The sequence below is a fragment of the Cygnus atratus genome, chromosome 7 (genome assembly GCF_013377495.2).
Source record: "Cygnus atratus isolate AKBS03 ecotype Queensland, Australia chromosome 7, CAtr_DNAZoo_HiC_assembly, whole genome shotgun sequence".
Classification (NCBI taxonomy): domain Eukaryota; kingdom Metazoa; phylum Chordata; class Aves; order Anseriformes; family Anatidae; genus Cygnus; species Cygnus atratus.
The window spans coordinates 37,752,326-37,772,536 of record NC_066368.1 but is presented as its reverse complement, the minus strand read 5'-3'; the positions used below and the strand labels follow the sequence as shown (position 1 = coordinate 37,772,536).

The following is a 20,211-nucleotide window of genomic DNA, read 5'->3' as shown; positions in this document are numbered from 1 at the left end:
TGTTCCATTGCTTATTTGGGGGGCAGCATGGCTAAAAGGTGGAAAGAAAGTTCGAGCATGTTCTGGTACTGAAATTGTATAATTAACTTAATTTTGTTATTTTTCATTAGGGTGACGGAAAACTGCGATCAGGTCCTAGTTCAAGGACCAGTACCTAATTGGTATTTAAAAAAAAAAAAAAAAAAACAGTTCCTCAGAGAACTAGCAATATAACCATTTATGTTATTAAGTCTTTGGTGCATAAAGAAAAAGTAATGATCAAGATGGGGGATGGTACATGCAGACTGTATGAACATGTAGTTTGTTTGGAGCTGGCTTCTGTAGAGCCCCAGGTCTACACCTCTTCATCACATAAATCTTGCTCAAGCATATGCTTTCAAGTTTTTGAAGCAGTTGTCAGTAAGTATTACTTAAATGTTCATTAGTGGGTTATCCCAGAGGGTAATTTACTGTGCTGTTGCTATTACGGCATAGATGGGGCCTTCAGAGGACTCGGGGTCACTAAGAACATTACATTCACATCTTAGTTTGGGAAAACGCTTCTGTTATGTGACATTGCATTTTCAGTCTGTAAGATGCTCTCTGAGAAGGAGAGCTACCTGCTAATTCTTTTTTTTTCTGCAGGAGACAAGCTAAGGTGGTAATGAGGAACAGATTAATTCTAAATTCACTTCTATTATGTTTTTTCTTTGTATTAAAATACAATATAAAGTATAGTTTTGCACCTCTTAAGCTAGCAGCTATGCTAAATGTACCAAATTCTAGTGTCTGTTAAGAACCACATCATTATATAAGAGGCTGTAACAGAGAAAGTAATACTTTTTTGTTGTATTCTGAAATTTTGCTCAGTTCTCACTAATTGAGACAGCTATTGTTTTTTACTGCTTCACAGTGAGCTTCCCAAGTTCAGTTCTTGTTTTCCCTGACTCTTTATATACTTACTGTAAGCTTAAAATTACCATGCTGTTTTCCAGTCAGTAAAGGAATGTGTATATTTGGAGGAAGAAGGGAGGAAAGGGAATGCTTTTCAGATGCAACCAGGTTTTACAGTTTCTTTAAAAAGTACTCTAGCAGCTCTTTTGGCTGAGAAAACCTATGCAGTAATCAAAAAGACTTATGTTACTGATTGTCATTTGAGTTGCTGCAGTTTCCCCATATCTCATGTAAAGCTTATATCGCATGTATAAGCATGTTTCATGACATGCTTACATTTAGGATCGTTCCATTAATAGTTAATATGTGTAACTGCAGTACATGACAGCATCTGCTCTGAGTTCAGGGCTTGTACTGTTGCTGGGGCATAAAAGAAAACTGGGTTCTGTTGCTCCTGGTGCTGAGCTCACTGGTTAAGAAAATTGCTGCAGAGACCTGTACGTGATTGCATGGTGGGGAAAGAATTATGCAAAAGCTGACTAGCTGTCCTACCCTCCTAAGTAGGATTTACAGGATTGAAGCAAATCTGCTGGAATTCCTTGATATTATTCTTGTTCCTTATAGCCTGAATATTTTACCAGCTCTGTGTATGATTGCTGTTAACTATGCTTCTTGTTTCTATGTTTCTTAGGGTTTCACTGAAGATCTCTTAGGGAGGAAACACTGATTATTTTTTTTCTTTATTTTCCTGAACTTCAGAACTCAGTCTCTGCTTGAGGGTAGGAAATTCTCAGAATTTTTTGACAAACACATAGATGTAAAGGGAAGAGTTACATTTCATCCAAATGATTTGTCATTTTGGACTAACATTCAAAGAAGTTAAAAAAGATGATTTAATACCATTGTCTATTTCACAGAATCATCTAGGTTGGAAGAGACCTCCAAGATCACCAAGTCCAACCTCTGACCTAACACTAACAAGCCCTCCACTAAACCATATCACTAAGCTCTACATCTAAACGTCTTTTAAAGACCTCCAGGGATGGTGACTCAACCACTTCCCTGGGCAGCCTATTCCAATGGCTAACTAACAACCCTTTCAGTAAAGAATTTCTTCCTAATATCCAACCTAAACCTCCCCTGGTGCAACTTTAGCCCATTCCCCCTTGTCCTGTCACCAGGCACGTGGGAGAATAGACCAACCCCTACCTTGCTACAGCCTCCTTTAATGTAACTGTAGAGCGCGATAAGGTCGCTCCTGAGCCTCTTTTCCAGACTGAACAATCCCAGCTCCCTCAGCCACCCCTCATAAGACTTGTTCTCCAGACCCCTCACCAGCTTCGTTGCCCTTCTCTGGAGTTGTTTCAGCACCTTGATGTCCTTCTCGTAACGAGGGACCCAAAACTGAACACAGTACTCGAGGTGTGGCCTCACCGGAGCCGAGTACAGGAGGACAATCACTTCCCTAGCCCTGCTGGCTAATTTCTTTTTAGCCTGACCGGCATCTAGGCCCAGAACCAGAGGGAGATTTATTGATGTTTTGTGTTGTTTTGTTTGTTTAGATTTGCAAAATAGCTGTGATTATTCCAACTTTTTAAAATAGCCTTTGCTCCCTAGTACTCCTGTTGGAAATTTGCTATTGATTAGTTTTTCTGTTGAGCAGATAGCCTTCAGCATCTGCATGCCTGATGCCCTTAGAGGGTCAGAATAAGATTTGTACTTTTACATTTTTTAAATACTTTTCTTTCTCCACTTGCACCTTAGTTATCAATTAGAAGCAGCCTTACTGTGCTTTTGTAATTAGTAGTCTGCAAACAAAGCTGGTAAGGATTAATGATTTCTACTGGCTACCAAAAAGTATTCAGTAGATGCACAAGAGAATGACCTATAGCACCTCTGTATAAATGATGTTTGCACTAAAATGGTCACTTGAGAAAGCAAAGAACCACCTCTGTTGAAGGATATGCACTTGCATCAGTTTGTAATCTTTAACTGTATTTGCCCTACCTTCTCTGTTGACATGCAGCTATGAGACTAGCAAAAACACTAAGGCCCAGTTCCTGGCGCCAAGTCAGTCTTGTCACTGACTTGAACCTGTTCTTATTCCTAATGTGGCAAGCAAAATTACTTTCTTGCTTCTTAACTTAGAGAGATGAATATATACCTTTAATGGGAAAACTTGGTGTTCATCTGGGTTTTATGAATAGTAGTCCTGCCAGTTCAGGAGTAATCGGTTTAATTCCTGAGGTGTACATTTGTTTTAGAAGGCAGGTGTGGTTTTTTTTTTTATTTTTAATCAGGGTGAGAAGGTGATTTATGTTAAATAGTGGACTTAGGTAATCACAGCTACTTCAAACTTGCACGCACAGGAAAGTTCTAACTAAGTAATGTATCTAGAGATGAAGTAAAACATGTTTAAAGTACCATAGTTATATTGGCATGATTTCCTGCTTGGTCAGTCTTAGACACAGACAAGGCTAATTTAGTTTGTGGTTTCTTGCAAGTTGTTTAAGCTGAGAGAGTCCAGAGAAGAACTGATGCCAGTGTAACTAGATGTAAAATTGTGGTCACTTAAATAGCAAAACCCTTCTGTGTAGGCAAATCTTTTGATACTGTTTGACTCATAGCAGAGTATAAGCAAATAAGGAAAGGAAGAAGAGATGCATAGCCATGAGAAGCTCTTTTTGTATCTGAAATCCATCTCAAGGAAATGTCATTACATGTGCAAGAAAACCAGGGGGAGGTCTTTGCAAGAAGGAAATAGTTCCAAAAGAGGACCCACCATAGAGGAGACTACTGCAAAGACCAGTATATCTTGACATGGTTTGTTGTTCATCAGGAAGCTGAATAACAAACTTGGACTTCTCTTGCTTTTGGTGCACTGGTCTGTGTTTTCCTTTTGAGTAAATCACTTTAAAATACCTAGAAAAGCCTTTACTTAAGAGGGAAGCAAGCTACTGTGAGAGAAATCCAGTACAGGCTTTTGCTGTAGGTTCTAAACTCAATTAGTACATGTCAGATAGAGATTGAATGCATCTGTTCCTTTCCGGTTCTAAAGGGTTAGATAGGTGACCATCATCTTGGGAGTTTTGAAGTGGCATCAACAACCTCTCAACTCCTGGCTAAGGAGCAGAGTTCTTTAAGTGTTGGTGGATTTTCTGTTATTGTTTGTAGTACATCCTTTCCTCGTGTTTTCACTGGAGTAAGCGGTTCTAAAATTCCAACACATTCTCATCTTTGCTTTTCATTTTGCTCCTTTTTACCAATGCTGCCTGAGAGTTACAGAATGCTATAGCATCTAAGCTATTTCCATCTTCTGTTGACCTGATCATCTGCCTCCTGAGCTACGAGGATCATAGGATATAGGAGATTTTCTTCTAATTAACTGAGTGTAATTATTGGCCAAATCCACTGTGTCCAGAATGCACTGTGGTACAAAGCCACTCAAGAAACTGCTCCCTCCTACCACTCACTCAGTCCTCCTGTAAAAGATCCAGCTGTAGTGCAATTTCATTGCATTTGATGAGTAACTAAAGAAGAGGCAACACAAAACTGTCATGTGAAGTGAGTAATGGGCAATAAGTGGGAAAAGAAAAAAAGAGGCTTTTCATCAAGCCAATGGATTTGTATCAGCCTGTTTCTTGTTTTTATGCTGAAGGTGTCTTTGGAAATGCTTCTCAGCAGGTTTGGCCAGAAGTGAGCTCATTTCTTAAGGTGACCTTCATGATTTATGCTGCAGAACACTAAGAGTTAATCCCTCCATAATCCAAATACAAAAGTAGGAAATGTCCATTAGACTGAGCTGAGGAGCAGCATGGGGAACATGTTAAAAAAAAAAATCCAAAATTGAACAGCTTCAAATTGAGCAATAGCCTTCTTAGATTTAATAATGTTTAAAACTTTTGTTATAGCCTCTAGCCCTAATTTATATGAAGGAGCAGTAAGCTGAAAACACTGGAAAAAATAAGATTATTCATAGCAATAAAATAATGATCAGTCCTCTAGAAATCGCCCTAGCCAATCAAATGAAAAATCACGTTACAGTCCAAGGTCAAGAAGACACTTGATGGAAAAGATCTCTGGAGGCAATATCCTTAATGACAAGATGCAGAGCTGAAAAGTGGGAAAGCGTCCTAGAGAGGGCTGTGCCACTTTCTTTTTTTTTTTTTTTTCCTGGGGAAATCTGGAAGATTCTTAAAATAATTTTCTGGGACCCATTTATCTGTGTTCAAGCCTGAGGAAAGTCTGACCTCAGGAAGCTGCAAGCAGCTAATCAAGGAGGCAGCAGAGGGGGGATAAAGTCCAGATTCCTTCCAACAAGTATAATCTCTGGCAAATGTGCTTGTACAAGCCATTTCCTTTTTCAGTTTCGCTGCTGGAGCTGTTGCAGTAGGAAGCCCCAGATCCCTGCTGCCGCTACAGCCTTTGTGCTTACGGGAGGGAAGGAAGAGTCAGCTGTGGAAAGAAGGAATTTCAAGAGAAGAGAGAGCGGCTGGCCGGGCTGCTGGGCAGACAGTGGTGGAGAGGCGGAGGCTGGCACTCTGGAGAAATGCATACCCACAGCAAAATGAGAGGCTGGGACAGCAAGGGAAAGGGAGGGGATAGCTGAGGTGTGGGAGCAAGCTGAGGGCTGTGCCCTACCCGTCTGCGCTTGCCTCCTGCTGTTTTTAAAGGTGATAGAGAAATTCTGGGGCATGTTCTCCTCCCTTATTTCTCTCCCTTCTTTTTCCCTTTCTGAGGAGAAGAGTCAAGCAGAAGAGATGGGGAGAGGAAGAGGAAAGTGAAATTTTAAGATGCTCTTGGGAACTTTGATTCCTTCCCTTCCACCCCTTTCCCCATGCAGAAATGAAAGAGGCATCCCACTACCTCCAATGTGTAGCAGCTAGTGCCCTGCACCTGGGGAAACTGAGCTGGAGAGCAAGAAGAGGAGGCAGCAGCTGAGCCCAGCAGCAAAATGAGACTGTGAAGCTTCAAAAAGCTTCTGTCCACTTTGTACAGGAAGGATGAAGATCCCCAAAGTACTCACACTCTTGGTAGAGCTCTTGAGTCTGTTATCCTGTCTCAGAAGCAGGGAGGTAAGAAATTATTGTTCTATCTGCTTGTAAAAAGTCACATTGCTTTTTTTTTTTTTTTTTTTAATATCATCACTGTAAGTGGATCATGTTCTCATTGAATATGTTTTCTCAAGTATCTAGGCAGCTGTGGTCTCTGGGAAGGGTTGGGGGCTTGGGGAGGGATTTATTTCATTCTGCATATGAAACTCAGGAAAGGAAACAAAGCAGCGAAGCAGATGCGCAAGGGCTTGCAGATGCTTTGGCTCAGGTTTCCCATGTTACTCAAGCACTGCAGTGACCCTGGCAGGAGGGATCCTTTGTTTCTGTTCTTCACTGATGGACTGATTATCCCTATTGCTGTTGTGGACTGATGATCTATAGCCACACAGACCTGGGGCAGTGACTGCAGCACAGGTTGTTTGCACTAAAATTTGGTGATGATGACTATTGAAGGATTTTGGAAACTGCTACAGAAACTGGCAACTAGTTTTTCATTAAAAGGGAAGCATATTACTTAGAATGCGGTTCTTTTATTTATGGTCAGTCTCCAGGAAGAGCGTGTTTGGTCGTTCATACAGCCAGTTATTAATCCCTCTATCTCTTGCAGGCTTATATGTGTGTACAAGTGCACACTAGAAACCAGAAGTCAGGGTACCTGGATTATGCCTTGATCACCTGTCTTGTGTGTGATCTTGGACAGTCAGAAAAGCATAGTTTAGCTCACTTTCCTCTCTTTACAGAGAGCTTTGAGATCCTCAGATGAGTCCTTCAGCATTGCTGTTTTACAGAACATTATGTGAGTTCAGAACAGCTGGATATGTGAAGACAAATGGATTTTTGGCTGAATAGGGTTTTGACAGTTAATTACTGTTTTATCTGTGCATCCCCTTGCGCATATGCACCTGAGGTCTGACGCACAGTTCCTGAACCATGTAAGGAATTCATTTTCAATATGCTGTATCACGTTCTGAGTTCTGGAGGATGATGGTGAAGCTTGGCTGTGGTTCTCAACACCTGTTGGACCGTTATTCATAAGCTCAATCTGTAAATGAAATCAGCCATGAGGAGGTGTGTGGCATCTATGGGGATTCTCCTGGCTTACTCCAGAGGTGGATTTGGTTTAATTCCCAAAGTTTACTCTTACCTTTTTCCAAGGAGAGGTGAAGCTGAGAGAAGCAAAATTACTGCGTTTTGAAGAAAAACAGAACTATTTGCAATAGCTAGTTTTCTTTATATGCACACCTCTGCTCTGTGAAGTAGAAGCCTTTGTTCATAAGCAGCTGTATTTAGAAAAGAGTTAAACTACATGGAGCTAGCAGAAGCACGTACAGTTTCTTCTTTTCACTCTGGGTCTGTGAAGGTCTTGCACCTGCCTGCATACCATGTAATGGTGTTGAAGTTGAGATCCCTATCTCTCAACCAGCAGTCAAGTTATAATCACCCAAAACACTGCCTACAAGAGGAAATGCAGTTTTGGCACTGGACAGGATGCTGGAATTCTTTGTTCCATATTCTTTGTTTTTAGCTATATTATTACACTTGGATAATAATATCATAGGACATATCGTACTTTGATGTAGCAAAAACAAAATACTCAAAAAGCCATGTTGGATTTTCTTCTTTACATGCTTCCTGCTTCATATGTGGATGTTTATTGCTATTTTAACAGGGATCCCTGGGAGCATCATCCCATCAGGTAGATATATCTGTTTACTCGTGTGATCATAGAAGGCTTACCCTTTACATGGACAGAGAATGAGTGGCTGTTCATTTTTTCTTACTGGTAACAACGATTTTCTTCCAGCTTGTCTTTCGGTAGACATCTCACTCTGACTTACATTTCTGTTTGCTCAGAGCATTGGGGCTGAAACCCTGGAAAGAACAAGCAGAGCCCTGTAATGTAGTGCTTAGATCAAGGGTAAATCTCTGCAGGTCAGTAATTATTCATTTTTTTTTGTCAGTGGGCAGAGCTGTGATTGGATTTGAAGAAGAGCAATAGGGAGAACAGGGAAGAGGCTGGTTACCAAGGTGTGTTTGCCTAAAGCAGCAAAAGGCCGAGATGCTTTCAGAACATGCCCATGTTTATTTCATCGGATAATCATCTCTCTGCTTTTGCTCTGTTTCTTTTCCCAGGCTCTTCTGGGATCCCAGCCCAGCCAAAACCATTTGCAGAGTGCAGGTAAGAACAAGAAGTTATTAATTCAGTCATCAAGCAGACTCTTTTTCTGCAGTGGTGATCTGAGACTACAGGTACGATGGACCACTGCTGTCTGGCTTCTTTGCTTTCTTTCCACCATTTCTTTTCTCCTTTGTGCCTCAGTGTCTGTTTATCTCTTTCACCAATATGCTCAGACTACTTTCTCTTCTTCATGTCTAATACTCTTGCAATTCTCTTCCTTTACTGTGTTCTTTTCCTTTCATCTGTTTTTCTGTTCAGTCTTTTCTGCATGCTTGCTCCTCCTAGTAAGTACTGTCTTGTCATATGCCCCCCTTTTAGGGTCCCAGTCAATCCAAGGAGCACAGTGTGTTTTCCAGACAGCTTACTGTAACTCTCACTTTTGTACCTTGTAGCTAACCTTTAGCTGTCACTTACCCCTGCTGTTTACCTTACATGTCTTTACAGCAGAAGGATTTTCTGAAATATTTTTTGTTTATTCAGTGAATAGAACTACAACTGTTACCCACTTCTGAATTGTCTTTTCCCGTTTTATGCACACTTAAAAAGCACGCCTTCACGCACAATCTTATTCTGGTTTCCCTATTTCTTATTTCAGGGTCATGAATGGTGAATTCTCTCTCTCTCTCTCTCTCTCTCTCTCTCTCTCTCTCTCTCTCTCTCTCTGTCTCTCTCTCTCTCTCTCTGTCTCCCAACCCGCCCCCCTCCCCCCATATTTAATTATTTGTTGGGGTTTCTTTGCATAAGATAATTCGTGTAGGCACTGGCCTGGAATATTGGCATCTACACTCCCCCTTGAAAGTGGTTCCCTTTCCTTTCCTATAAGTTCAGACAAGCCAGGTTATATGCTAATATGTATAAGGAACATACATACAGTGAAGTACGGTACTATTTCCCACCTTCCTGTTTTATAGAAATGACGGGTAATTTTAAACTCTTCTCAGTCACAATCAGTTTAGACAGGCAGTTAATCCTTTGAAGAGCCTAGGATCAAACTTAAGAGTATCATATTCAGGTACCAAAACAGGTAGAGGAGAAGAGTCTGCCAGGCTCATCTGCTGGCCCAGAGAAAGGGAATGCCTCTATTGAAATAATCATTAATGGGAACTAGTTCAAATAGTCCACGTTTGGGCCCAGAGTTAACATGTTTTAAAGGTCTATGCATTTTGTTTTTTACAGATCAACTTGGTTTTTAGATAGTATGTATTAACATTCTTGTAGCATCTGCCTTAAAGACTGATGTAACTGAAATCAAACAAGCAAGTAGCAATCAAGACTGTAAACACAAAAGGGGTTCAGAAAATCAGCCGATATGTCCAGTATTGTTTGTGCCTCCATGTGAGATGCCTTAGGTTATGCTAACAGCTTCCTTTCTGTGCCCAGTGTCTAGCGTGTGTGGCATCGGACCTCTTGGGTATTACAATGGCTCGCTGGCGGTCACTGAGGCCGGGGCAGAGTGCCTGAACTGGGCAGATTTCCCTGATTATGTGCAGCAGTACCCAGACCGTGGCTTAGGGGACCACAACCACTGCAGGAACCCAGAAGGGGGATCTACACCCTGGTGCTTCTACCGGCTTGCATCAGGGACCATAGGCTGGGCTAACTGCGACTGTAACCAAGGTAAGAGCTGCTTAGTATCTCTGCCAGAGTGTGGGCTACACTGTCTCAAGGGGTTCAGGCCAGAAACAGGTGCTGCACAGACTTGAAAGTAGCAGATACAGTAATACCCTATGAAAGAAGCACAGTACACTAAGTGTCCCAAATTGTCAAAAGAATTAGGACTAAAAACTAATCTGTGTGAGAGAAGAACATCTGTATAGTATGGATTTGATTTAAGCTGCTATAATGCCTTGTATAAATGCTTTAATTCTCATATAAGGAGACTTCTTTTTCTTATTGTTAACATGCCATTTTGAAAGCAGTTTAAGTTATGTGGAAAACAACCTTCTCCAACTCCTTAAGTAGCCATATCTGAGCTCTCCTCATATAATTGCAGTAGTTCAAATAAAACAAGGACAAATATTCTGTGGATAGATTTGTAAATCTTCTGCAGCAACGTGGGTCCTAGACTTACTATAGAAGTCCTGGCAGTGCCAATACAGGGATAGCTGCTTATCTTGAGGCATGCAAAGGAGCTGAGCTCTCTCAATATACCAACTCACGAGCAACGCTTCTGTTTGTCCTCCTGTTTTTTGATGCTCCTTTTAGCTGCATTTTGCAGAACAGATAATAAATGAAATAGCAAAGTCTCTTCCCTCACCAGTGTAAGTGCTTTCAAAGATGGCTTCGTTAAAGTGAAGGATACAGGTATAGGTGTGCTGTGTGCCTGTGTCGAGGTGCCACATTCTGCACGCCTTCATACAGGTCATTTCAGTAACAGCACTCCAAAACAGGGATGAGAGAAGTCAGGTCCAGCTCAGCTACACCCAAGTCCAAGACTTCTTTTTTTATTTTTTTTTGGAAGGTGCTGTGCGCTTGGCTGAAGATAGTAGTGTGGAGCTCTACTTTGGTGGACTCTGGGGCACCATCTGTGCTGACCACTGGACTGACTGGGATGCCAGTGTTGTCTGCAGGCAACTAGGTCTCAGGTGAGAACCTTGTTGTGGTTGCAAGTGTTACATGCTCATATGGTCTCTGAGAGAACAGCCTCTCTGGTTACTGTTCCTCTGGCATAATACCTTGGCTGGGAGAGAAGAATTTGTTTTGTGGGCTGATTGCCCACTTACCAGGGTCCTTTACCGGATTTTTTTTTTCCTTTTTCTCCCCCCATGATTATGTCCAACCCCAATCAGCATTTGCAAGAACTTTTTAAAACAACAGTGTCTAAAACTTGGTGTTCAAGTCTGTGATGAGTGACTATATTCCCTTTTCAGCATTAACAGCTGGAATTACTGTACTGATCTATTAGAGATTTTGAGACTATGAACCTTCTAAGGGAATCTCTTATTTGGACTTATTCAAACTTACAAACAGCAAGGAGATGAGATTAACAGAGAAAGAAAGTTTATTCAGATACTTAGATGTGCTGACATATTACAATCTGTTGATGGGTTGGTTCATTCCTTCACTCTCAAATGAGGGTACCATTTCTGACTAGTTCAACTCCACAGCTGTAAGTGGGAAAACAGAATGGATTACATGGGGAGGGAGAGGGGGAATTGCTTTGTGCTTGTTTGGATTTTTCCACTGGACTGAAAATGGACACTCCATTATGTACTCCCAGTCAACTGGGCTCATGTGAAATGCCACAACTGGGCTGGAAAACAAGTGTGAGTTAAGCAATATAACAGTGTTTCATCATTCTGTTGCATTTTCCATTCCAGTGAGATTGGCACAGCTGGAAAGAAGAGTCATCCTGGACTGTGGCCTATTCCCCTGCACCTGCAGTCAGCAAACTGCCATGGGGATGAGAAAGCCCTGCTGCAGTGTAGCTATCAGGAAGCTGTGTCAGGAACTTGTAACCAGGGAAGCGCCATGGTAATGTGCGTCCCTCCAGAAGGTAAATCTCCAGGGGTGGTTCGTTACCTATTTCTTGTGTGTATGTTACCTGAAATCCAGTGTTACTGATCAGATGCTAAATCTGAGGTCAGGAAGCTGAAAAGAGGAAATCATTGGAGCATGTTCTACTTTCACCTGCTGTGCAGATTATTTCCTTCCAGTGAAAAATGATCTATCTTTTCCCAATCCCAAATACTCAGAGTGGGCGTACTTCTAAAATTATTGCAAGATGGCAGTTGCCTATGAGCACATCCCCTTTTATTAAAGATGGGTTTTTCGCAGATAGTAAAGTCCTTGTCACTGTAGGAGCCAGTAAAAGAGCCATCTGTGGACCAGTTGCACCCCATGCTGTGGCATGCAGTCATGGATGCTTCTGGGGGGGTTGGAGGGGAGGATGTGGTAGGGTGGGATGAGAGCATCCTAACAGATCCTCTGGCTTGTGAATAGTTCTACACCCTCAACTGCTGGATGTGCTTTGTCTCTGTCTTGCTCTGCTTTGATCTCTTTCTTTTTTGCAACACAGGTGTAGGTGTCCCGTTGCGTTTAGTTGGAGGAAAGGAGAGCTTTGAAGGGCGGGTGGAGGTTTACCACGATGGCAAGTGGGGTACCATCTGTGATGACCAGTGGGATGACCGGGATGCTGAAGTGGTTTGTAGGCAGCTGGGACTCAGGTAATTTCCCTGCTGTTCATCATGGAGCGGTAACAGAAGTAGTTTGAATAAAGAATGTGAGAGCATCTCCTTTCACTATAATACCAGTCCTTTCTATGGAAAGGGAACAGAACCCTGGTCATCCTATAAAGGGATTTTGTACTTAATTCAGTATAAAATCAGTCAGTTTTATGGGTTTATGCTGTATAAAAAAGAGATGGTGTATCCCTATCCAAGGCTTGTTTGTGTTGATCCCTGTTCATTAGTTTTACATACATGTCCTAATGCATATCTTCTTGGCCTCATTGATAACTTGTCATAGTGATTTCCATAGGTGAATGGCAGTCATTTGTTTAAATTTAAGTACCTTCAGTTTCAGTGACTGCCCCTATCCTCTTCAGTCAGGGAAAGCAAGAGAGCACATCATTCTTTGTGCCATCCAGCATTTAACATGGGAGCTGTTGTATACTGAGCAATCTTGAAAAACAAATTGGCACAGGATTGCTTAAAAATAGATAAGTCAAATTTGAAATCCTTCCAACTTTGAGAGTTTTGCCTGTCATTGAGATTGAGGCGTTGTTGTCCTCAGAATTTCTCAAGTACCTGAACCATTCTTGGTACGGACATGTTTTTTATGTATTGGGAGAGGAGGTCTTGTTACAGGACTTCCTATTAAGGCATTTTGGTTAACAATTGACAACACCACTGTGCCAGGAATACACATTACCTATGGAAGGATGTCAGTCTAGTGTAGGAGAGTCTTTGTGCAAGGCAGAATACAAGTGAACAAGACTGTGACCTTCCTTACTGAGCATGTGTATATATCATTTGCAGTGGGAACCCAAAAGCCTTGTCATGGGCTCACTATGGGCAGGGATCTGGCCCAATCCTGCTGGATGAAGTGGAGTGCTCAGGCAATGAACTCTCACTTGACCAGTGCAAGAAAAGTGACTGGGGACAACAAAATTGTGACCACATTGAAGATGCTGGGGTCTCCTGTGACCCTTTCACAGGTACATACCTACAGCTCTATGCCATCCAGATGCAGCCTTACTGCCATATTACACAGGTGAAAATGAATCAGAGCCAGCCTAGGTGGTGGTCTCATTGCTTTCCACAGGTGGCATGGAAAGGCTGAGGGATGTTTGTTTGTTGAGTACCCACAACTGTCTGTGCCTTTGGTTTCTTCCTCTTGTGGGCTGTAGAGGGTTTTAACAAGTGGGGTTCAGCCTATTTTTCTCCCTTACTGAGTTCTGGTCTTTCGTTCTCCCAACTCTTGCAGAGGGCACTGTCAGACTGGCTGGTGGTCGCAGCTCCAGTGAAGGCAGGGTAGAAGTTTATTACAATGGAGACTGGGGCACGGTATGTGATGATGGCTGGACAGACCTTGGTGCCCAGGTGGTCTGCAGGCAGCTGGGCTTCAGGTAGGAATGAGTGTTTGTAGTATCTGTGCTTCCTAATTTCAAGGATTAGATTCCATGTCTCTTTAACAGGTTTGGCTAGACATTACTTCCTTGAATTCTGTCTTTGTTGGAAGGGTTATTATCATTATGCAATTTTTACTCAGGAAAAATTATTAGGTGTCCACATACTTTTCCAAGAAAAAGATATCATTGTTACCTCTTGCTTTGACCTGTTTTGAAAACAGATAACAGGCTTGATAATGTTTTATGGCTCCTTAAATTTCCAGATATATCAGCTCAGCACTACCAGCCTGTTTACTCTGTCAACTAAACTTTATTACCCATTTGCTCTGTAGCTAAACTATACCAACTGCTTCAGTGCTTGAATGAAGACCATCAGGACAAAAAAGTGTAGTATTAAGGGTTTTCTTAATGGTCTGATTGGGCCTTCCTGAAAGCTGAAGCTGGTGAGATGTGCAAGCTACTTGGCTGATATCCAGTGTGTCACTGAGTAGCTTAGGTAGGGAGGGCACCAATACCAGATCTGACGTCTGCAGGGGAGTTGCCCGGTTTCCCTTTGGGTCTGAATTTGGGCCCCTCTGTGGGATTAGCTAGTTTTAATGAATCTGATGTTGTGTTCTGTTTCTTTCCTCTAGTGGTTCTGCTACCCTGGCCTCTGAAGGAGATTACACTGCTGGCCAAGGCTTAATCTTGCTGGATGATGTGGCTTGTGTGGGGACAGAGCTCTCCCTCCTGGACTGTCCCCATAGCAACTGGGGGCAGCACGACTGCTCGCACGCGGAGGATGTGGGGGTCTGCTGTTCCCCTGAGAGCAGCACCGTCACTGATGGCAGCCTGGGTAACTTGTCTTGCATCTTGCTCTGGGCAGTGAGAAAGTATCTCGTGCTGGTTTGTTCCTTTGGAAACTATGGCAGATATGGGAGTTTTCCCTGTGCTGTCTCAATGAGAAGACTGCTTTCTGGGAAGAATTCATAGGAATGAGCCCTGGCTGTTTGGGGGCAGAACCACAGAGCTGTGGCTCTGCTACCAGATGTACAGCCAGACCTGTAGAGAAATGGAAACTGGAGAGAATTATGTTGGCAGTCTCTAAAACAAACCTGAGAATCTGAGGGATGGTGGCTGCCTTACTGTGCCATTGCTCACTGATGAAATGCCTCAGCCCCATGTCTATGGAAACATGGGAACCCCCTTTAACTAGACACATCAGGCAACTGATGTAGTTACACTAGCGTCACACCTTGTCAAGACAAGAGGACTTCAGATGTTAGGGGCTGTTGTGTGGTTATTGGCACTCTCCTCTTTGGATGGCACCCTCTTAATTCAAATTGTAAATGTATCTTAAGTTAGCATCATACTTTTTGTTTATATGAGGGCTGATAGACTCTGCCTTCTCTACTGCAGGAGACTTTGCAATTTGTCAGCTGTTTTTAATTGAAATATACAGCATCTAATTTTTTGTTATTGTTTTTCCTGGACATAGAACTCTTTTCTTGCCTAGAATAATGCAGTAGTTTTAACACTTAACGGATTTATTTCCAAGGCATGTTTAAGCTTGTCCATTCTTGCCTAAGCACTTAATACTTTTCCTTCTGTTTTTGTTCTTGTCTTTACTCAGCTTTCAGAATATGAATTACAGTGTGTATTAAATAAATTAATATGCATGCAGTCTACTGATTTAGCAAGAAGGTGAAATGAGGGATACAGTTTTCATATATGATCTCCACCCTTTTTTTTAAGCTTATTGATCTCTAGGGTTCAGTTTTTCCTATAGAACCCAAGTTCTGGGCACCTCATGCCCTTTGGTATTTTTGGTTGCAGCAACCCGTGTGTTTTCTCCTGCAGGGCCTCCTGTGCGGCTAGTGGATGGAGAAAGCACCAAGGAGGGACGGGTTGAAGTATTTGTGAATGGGCAGTGGGGCAGTGTCTGTGATGATGGCTGGACAGACAGAGATGCTGCAGTAGTTTGCAGGCAACTTGGTTTCAGGTAAGAGATCTGATTGATACATCTTACAAATAGAAATAGCTCTTGGGGGGAATGGTGTCTTTCTGGGCCTGTTGCTGGGAGCTTCATTTCATAGTTCAGGCAGACCTGTGTATGCTTGAGGAATTAGAATCCTTTTCTCATGCTGCCTTCAGCAGGTACTAGCCTACTGTCTGTGTGTGGAGTGATCGATAAATATAATTTCTCTTAAAACGTACTGAGTTTCACTTGCCTCCTGCTTATTGCAGGTTAGCCACCCTCTCTCTCATTGCAGTGGTACAGCAAAAGCCAGGGCAATGGCTTATTTTGGTGAAGGCCAAGGGCCCATCCATCTGAACAACATAGAATGTAGTGGTGTGGAGCACACCCTGGGGCAGTGTGTCAGGCCTGACACTGGGATTCACAGCTGCTGGCACAGTGGAGATGCTGGTGTGATCTGTGACTATGTTGAAGAGAAGGTCCAAGATATCAGGAGAACAGGTGATATGCCCATTTTTTCTACGGAGCTTGAGCTGTAGGATCTCTGCATGCTTTTGCACTGTATTTCTTCTCTTTTTTTGGCTGAAGCTTTAGCTACAAAACAAGCATGTAGTCTCCTGCACCTCCTAGTTGTTGTTTTTTGTTTGTTTTTGTTTGTTTTGTTTTGTTTTCATTGTCTCTTCTTAGGAACACAGGGTGCTCCAGCCTAGTCTCAGGAGCTCTACTTGTGTCAGGTCTTTGACCCTTCAGAATTTCCCTTGAGCCATGTCATTACACCCTTCTTAGAGCAGTAACTATGAGCAAGTTTTGGGTTTTAGAGCACCGAGGAAATAGCTGTAGATGTCCTATTCCTGGCATAAGACTACAAATACTGGAGGTAAGCACCTCCACTAAAACTGAGGAAAGCCTTGGGAACAAATCTTCTGTAAATTCCTTTGCACAACACAATGCAGTCAGCTACCAGGAAGATTAATGCCCTCAGGGAAGGGGAATGATATCTTGGCTCTTTGACAGCAGTTGATATTTAAGCTGAAGGTATCTACCCAGCTGTCCTAACTTTGCTGTACAGGTCCAGAGTCTGGTGTGTGTGGCATGCGCCTGCTTCACCGTCGCAAGAAAAGGATCATAGGTGGAAACAAGGCTCTCAGGTAATTGCTGAAAAAGCCGGAACTGGTTCCAGCTTTCCTAAGGACTCTGGAAATAGCCTGGCAGATGGTGAATTTATTAAAACATTTTCCCTTGTGATTTTTGAACTTCATTTGTACCAATGTGTCCATCTAGAGGAGAATGCATGCCAACTGAGCCCAGATAGGGCAGAGCAAATGGGAAAAGAAAACAGCTCCTGTGTATGTGATGTATATTATTCTGCTGTCTCTTCTCCAGAGGTGGTTGGCCATGGCAGGTCTCACTACGGCTGAAGGGTTTTCATAGAGATACCCGACTGCTGTGTGGAGCAACACTGATCAGCAGCTGCTGGGTAGTGACTGCAGCCCACTGCTTCAAAAGGTGTGTCTGAGAGCTGGGAGCCCTAAGGGATTGTTAAAGACAAACAAGATAACCTCATAAAAGGTTATTCTCCCAGTGCAGTGGAACTACATGAGAAAAGTTTCTAAACCAAAACCTTCAGGTTATGTTGTGTGTGATCTTGGAGCTCTTACAGTGATGACTCATGATAGGCTTGCTTTATCCCTCACTGCTTACACCTGCCTTCTTAACTTTGAGGTTTTACACTTAAAGGGAACCAGCATTTTGTCATTCTTCCTGTGGTTTAAGGAACTGTGAAAAGATGAGATCATAGGCCTATTGCAACTGCTGTAGCCCTTTTTATGGAAAAAAGTCTCGTGCGTCTTAGACAGTGATTGCAACAGCTGGCATTATCACGTCTGCTAAAGAGATCCCACAGTTCTGAACCTGGCACTATTTTATGAGTTTGTGAGGAGGTGGTTCAGTCTCAAAGCAACTGAGGCTTGCATCAGTCTGTTTCTGTGAGTAGGAATGTCAAGGTCTTACCTGTCTTTTTCTCTAGGTTTGGTGTTGATGTACGACGCTACCTGCTGCGGGTAGGCGATTACCACACAGGTGTGAAGGATGAGTTTGAGAGGGAGCTGCCTGTGGAGAGGATTGTCCTCCACAGAAACTACTGGGCTGGCAGCAATGATAATGACATTGCCCTGGTCCGAATGCGGGGCAGAGAAGGTCACTGTCTCTACTTCAATTACCACGTTCTGCCTGTCTGCCTTCCTGATAGGAAAGAGAAGTCTGACATCAACAGGCAAGCTTGCATCATCTCTGGTTGGGGAGACACAGGTAAGTGACAGGACTTTGAGGAGCAAGATGGATGGGGGATTCTGGACTGAGGAGTCTATATGCGCTATTAATTTATGTCTGCCCAACTCAAGGCCATGTTCTTAATGCTCCTATTGTCTGTGCCAAGCACGTGGTGTCAAGGAGCAGGAAATAAGGTGATTTTTGTGGCACTGATCACTGTTTTCTGATTTTTGAAGCTGTTTTGGGTCTGCCCATGATGGAAGTTTTAGTAGCCATAGCATCCTTCTGAAGATGTGGGAGAGAAGAATGCTGCCACCTGGTCATAGTACTCTTGCTTCTCCCCTTCTATGTGCATTTTTACCCACAGCAAAACCCTTAGGCAACAACCTGTGCAGAGCTGGTGCACAAAGCCTATCTACTGTTCAGGGAGGCCCTCGTGTTTCCATGACCTCCTGCTGTGGTAGTGGGAGCTTAGCAATGGAAAGTGTCTTTCTCAGACTATGTTGTTTATAAAGAGCTTGTGCAGGGGGAGAGACCTGAGACAGTGTTCTTCCTGTGAAGTAGCTGACCTTTCTTGGAAGTCAGGTCACTGATGAATCTCCCCGGATGTTGCTCCAGGGGCAGTTGGGCTCTGACATTGGTTTCTGCACTAGGTTTGAGACAGCCTGTGCCTGCCCTCTTGCGTTGCTATGACGCTTCCTAGGTAAAAGGTAGCAGGAAATATTCTAAAATGTATTAATTACTAAATCCTTAACTCTCTCAATGTGATGTTTTAAAATGCTGGGCTCGGTGGTGTCCCTACATGGATCCACTAGTTTGGAGACAGCTTTAAACACTAAATGAAGCTTTGTGACTGGCTGACCAGTCCTTCCACATTTGGGGTTCATAGATGCAAAACATGGATTTAGGAAAGGAGGCCTTTCTAGGGCTGCCGTGACTGGAGAAAATCCATATGTTTAGAAGGACTTGCTGCCAAAAAACAAATAGCCCCAGGGGCTTGTATGTTGATTTTGGCCTTACCCCTCCTTTCCAGCTGTTTCTCTAGCTGTTACTCAAGTGTTACTCAGTTACTCAACTGAGAGCATACATTTGCCTTTGGAGTCATTTTGGGGTGTCTGGGAAGGATCAAGGAGCAACTTAGCCATGTGACTCCCTTAAGCTGTAGTGGGATTTAATGGCTAGAATCCCTCCCACACACCAAAACCAGCTTTCCAAACGAGTTACCTACTGCCCTGTGAACCTACAGTAAGTCTGTAAATTACTGTAAATCTTGGGCATAGAAAGTTTATGCTATAATATTGCACATGATCCTTATGTTCTGACCAAGTCTGTGGTAATAAAGAGATCTGAGCAAATAGGGACGAGTCTGGCCAAAGATGAAGTAAGCTCCCTTTGAATAATATTTGGATGCCTCTGAAACATGTTCCAAAACTTCTCTGAGGATTGAGTGCATCACAAATGTTACTGCATTTATTCCCTTGTGAAAACACTGTCCTTGTTTTATAGCGAAGGAAATGGAGGCTCAGAGAGGTGAAATAAATTGCGCAAGGTTCAAGTTACTTGTTGGCAAAACCAGGAGTAAGACTCATCCTTTGATCTAACCTCTTTCTCTAACCTCTTCCCTATTTCTTTGATCTTACATTTCTTTTTTTGTGGTCTGGCTTTGCAGTACTATTTTCTGAAGTTCTGATGGTTTAGAGATGCTGAGTTTGGCCTATTTCTGTGCCACATTCCTGAGATGAAATGTACAAATATCTGGTTTTGTGCTGAGAACTGTTGCTCTAGGTTGCGTCTGTTGTCTACGTGTGAATTGGTTTGGCTGATCTGTTCTGTTCCAGGGAAGTCCTATTCGAGAACACTACTGCAGGGGGTGGTGCCTCTTCTACCCCGGGAAGATTGTGAGGCCCGCTATGGACAGAAGTTCACTAACCGCATGATTTGTGCTGGGAACCTCTCTGAAGATAAACGGGTGGACAGCTGCCAGGGTGACAGTGGAGGCCCACTCATGTGTCAGAGGTCAAATGGACGTTGGATCATTTTGGGAATCACTTCCTGGGGTTATGGCTGTGGTCGAAAGGATTCCCCTGGTGTGTACACGAAGGTCAGCAAATACGTACCCTGGATCAAGAAAGTGACCCAGCTAAAATGAAAATGTCCGAGCCCTAGGAACTTCAACGTACTGTCCTTTTGCCCGGCAGCAGCTGAAGGCTGTGGCTTCCGGCCTGTGACTGGTGGAGGTTTATGTTGTCATTTGGACACTGGGAAAAGACTTTAATATAGAACTGGGAGAAAACCAGTTATGGCTGAT

At 42.9% G+C, this 20,211-nt stretch overlaps 1 protein-coding gene across 1 annotated transcript; it reads left to right on the top strand.

Annotated features, from left to right (window-relative positions):
- The first annotated feature begins 5,876 nt into the window (after positions 1–5,876).
- LOC118246271 (neurotrypsin-like) lies at positions 5,877–20,052 on the top strand. Its single transcript, XM_035543205.1, has 15 exons — positions 5,877–5,948; positions 8,061–8,106; positions 9,487–9,723; positions 10,568–10,691; positions 11,427–11,602; positions 12,125–12,272; positions 13,086–13,264; positions 13,534–13,675; positions 14,311–14,513; positions 15,518–15,659; positions 15,931–16,136; positions 16,705–16,783; positions 17,019–17,141; positions 17,662–17,942; positions 19,742–20,052. The coding sequence occupies exons 1-15, from the start codon at positions 5,877–5,879 to the stop codon at positions 20,050–20,052; spliced, it is 2,469 nt and encodes an 822-aa protein (XP_035399098.1).
- The last annotated feature ends 159 nt before the right edge of the window (positions 20,053–20,211 follow it).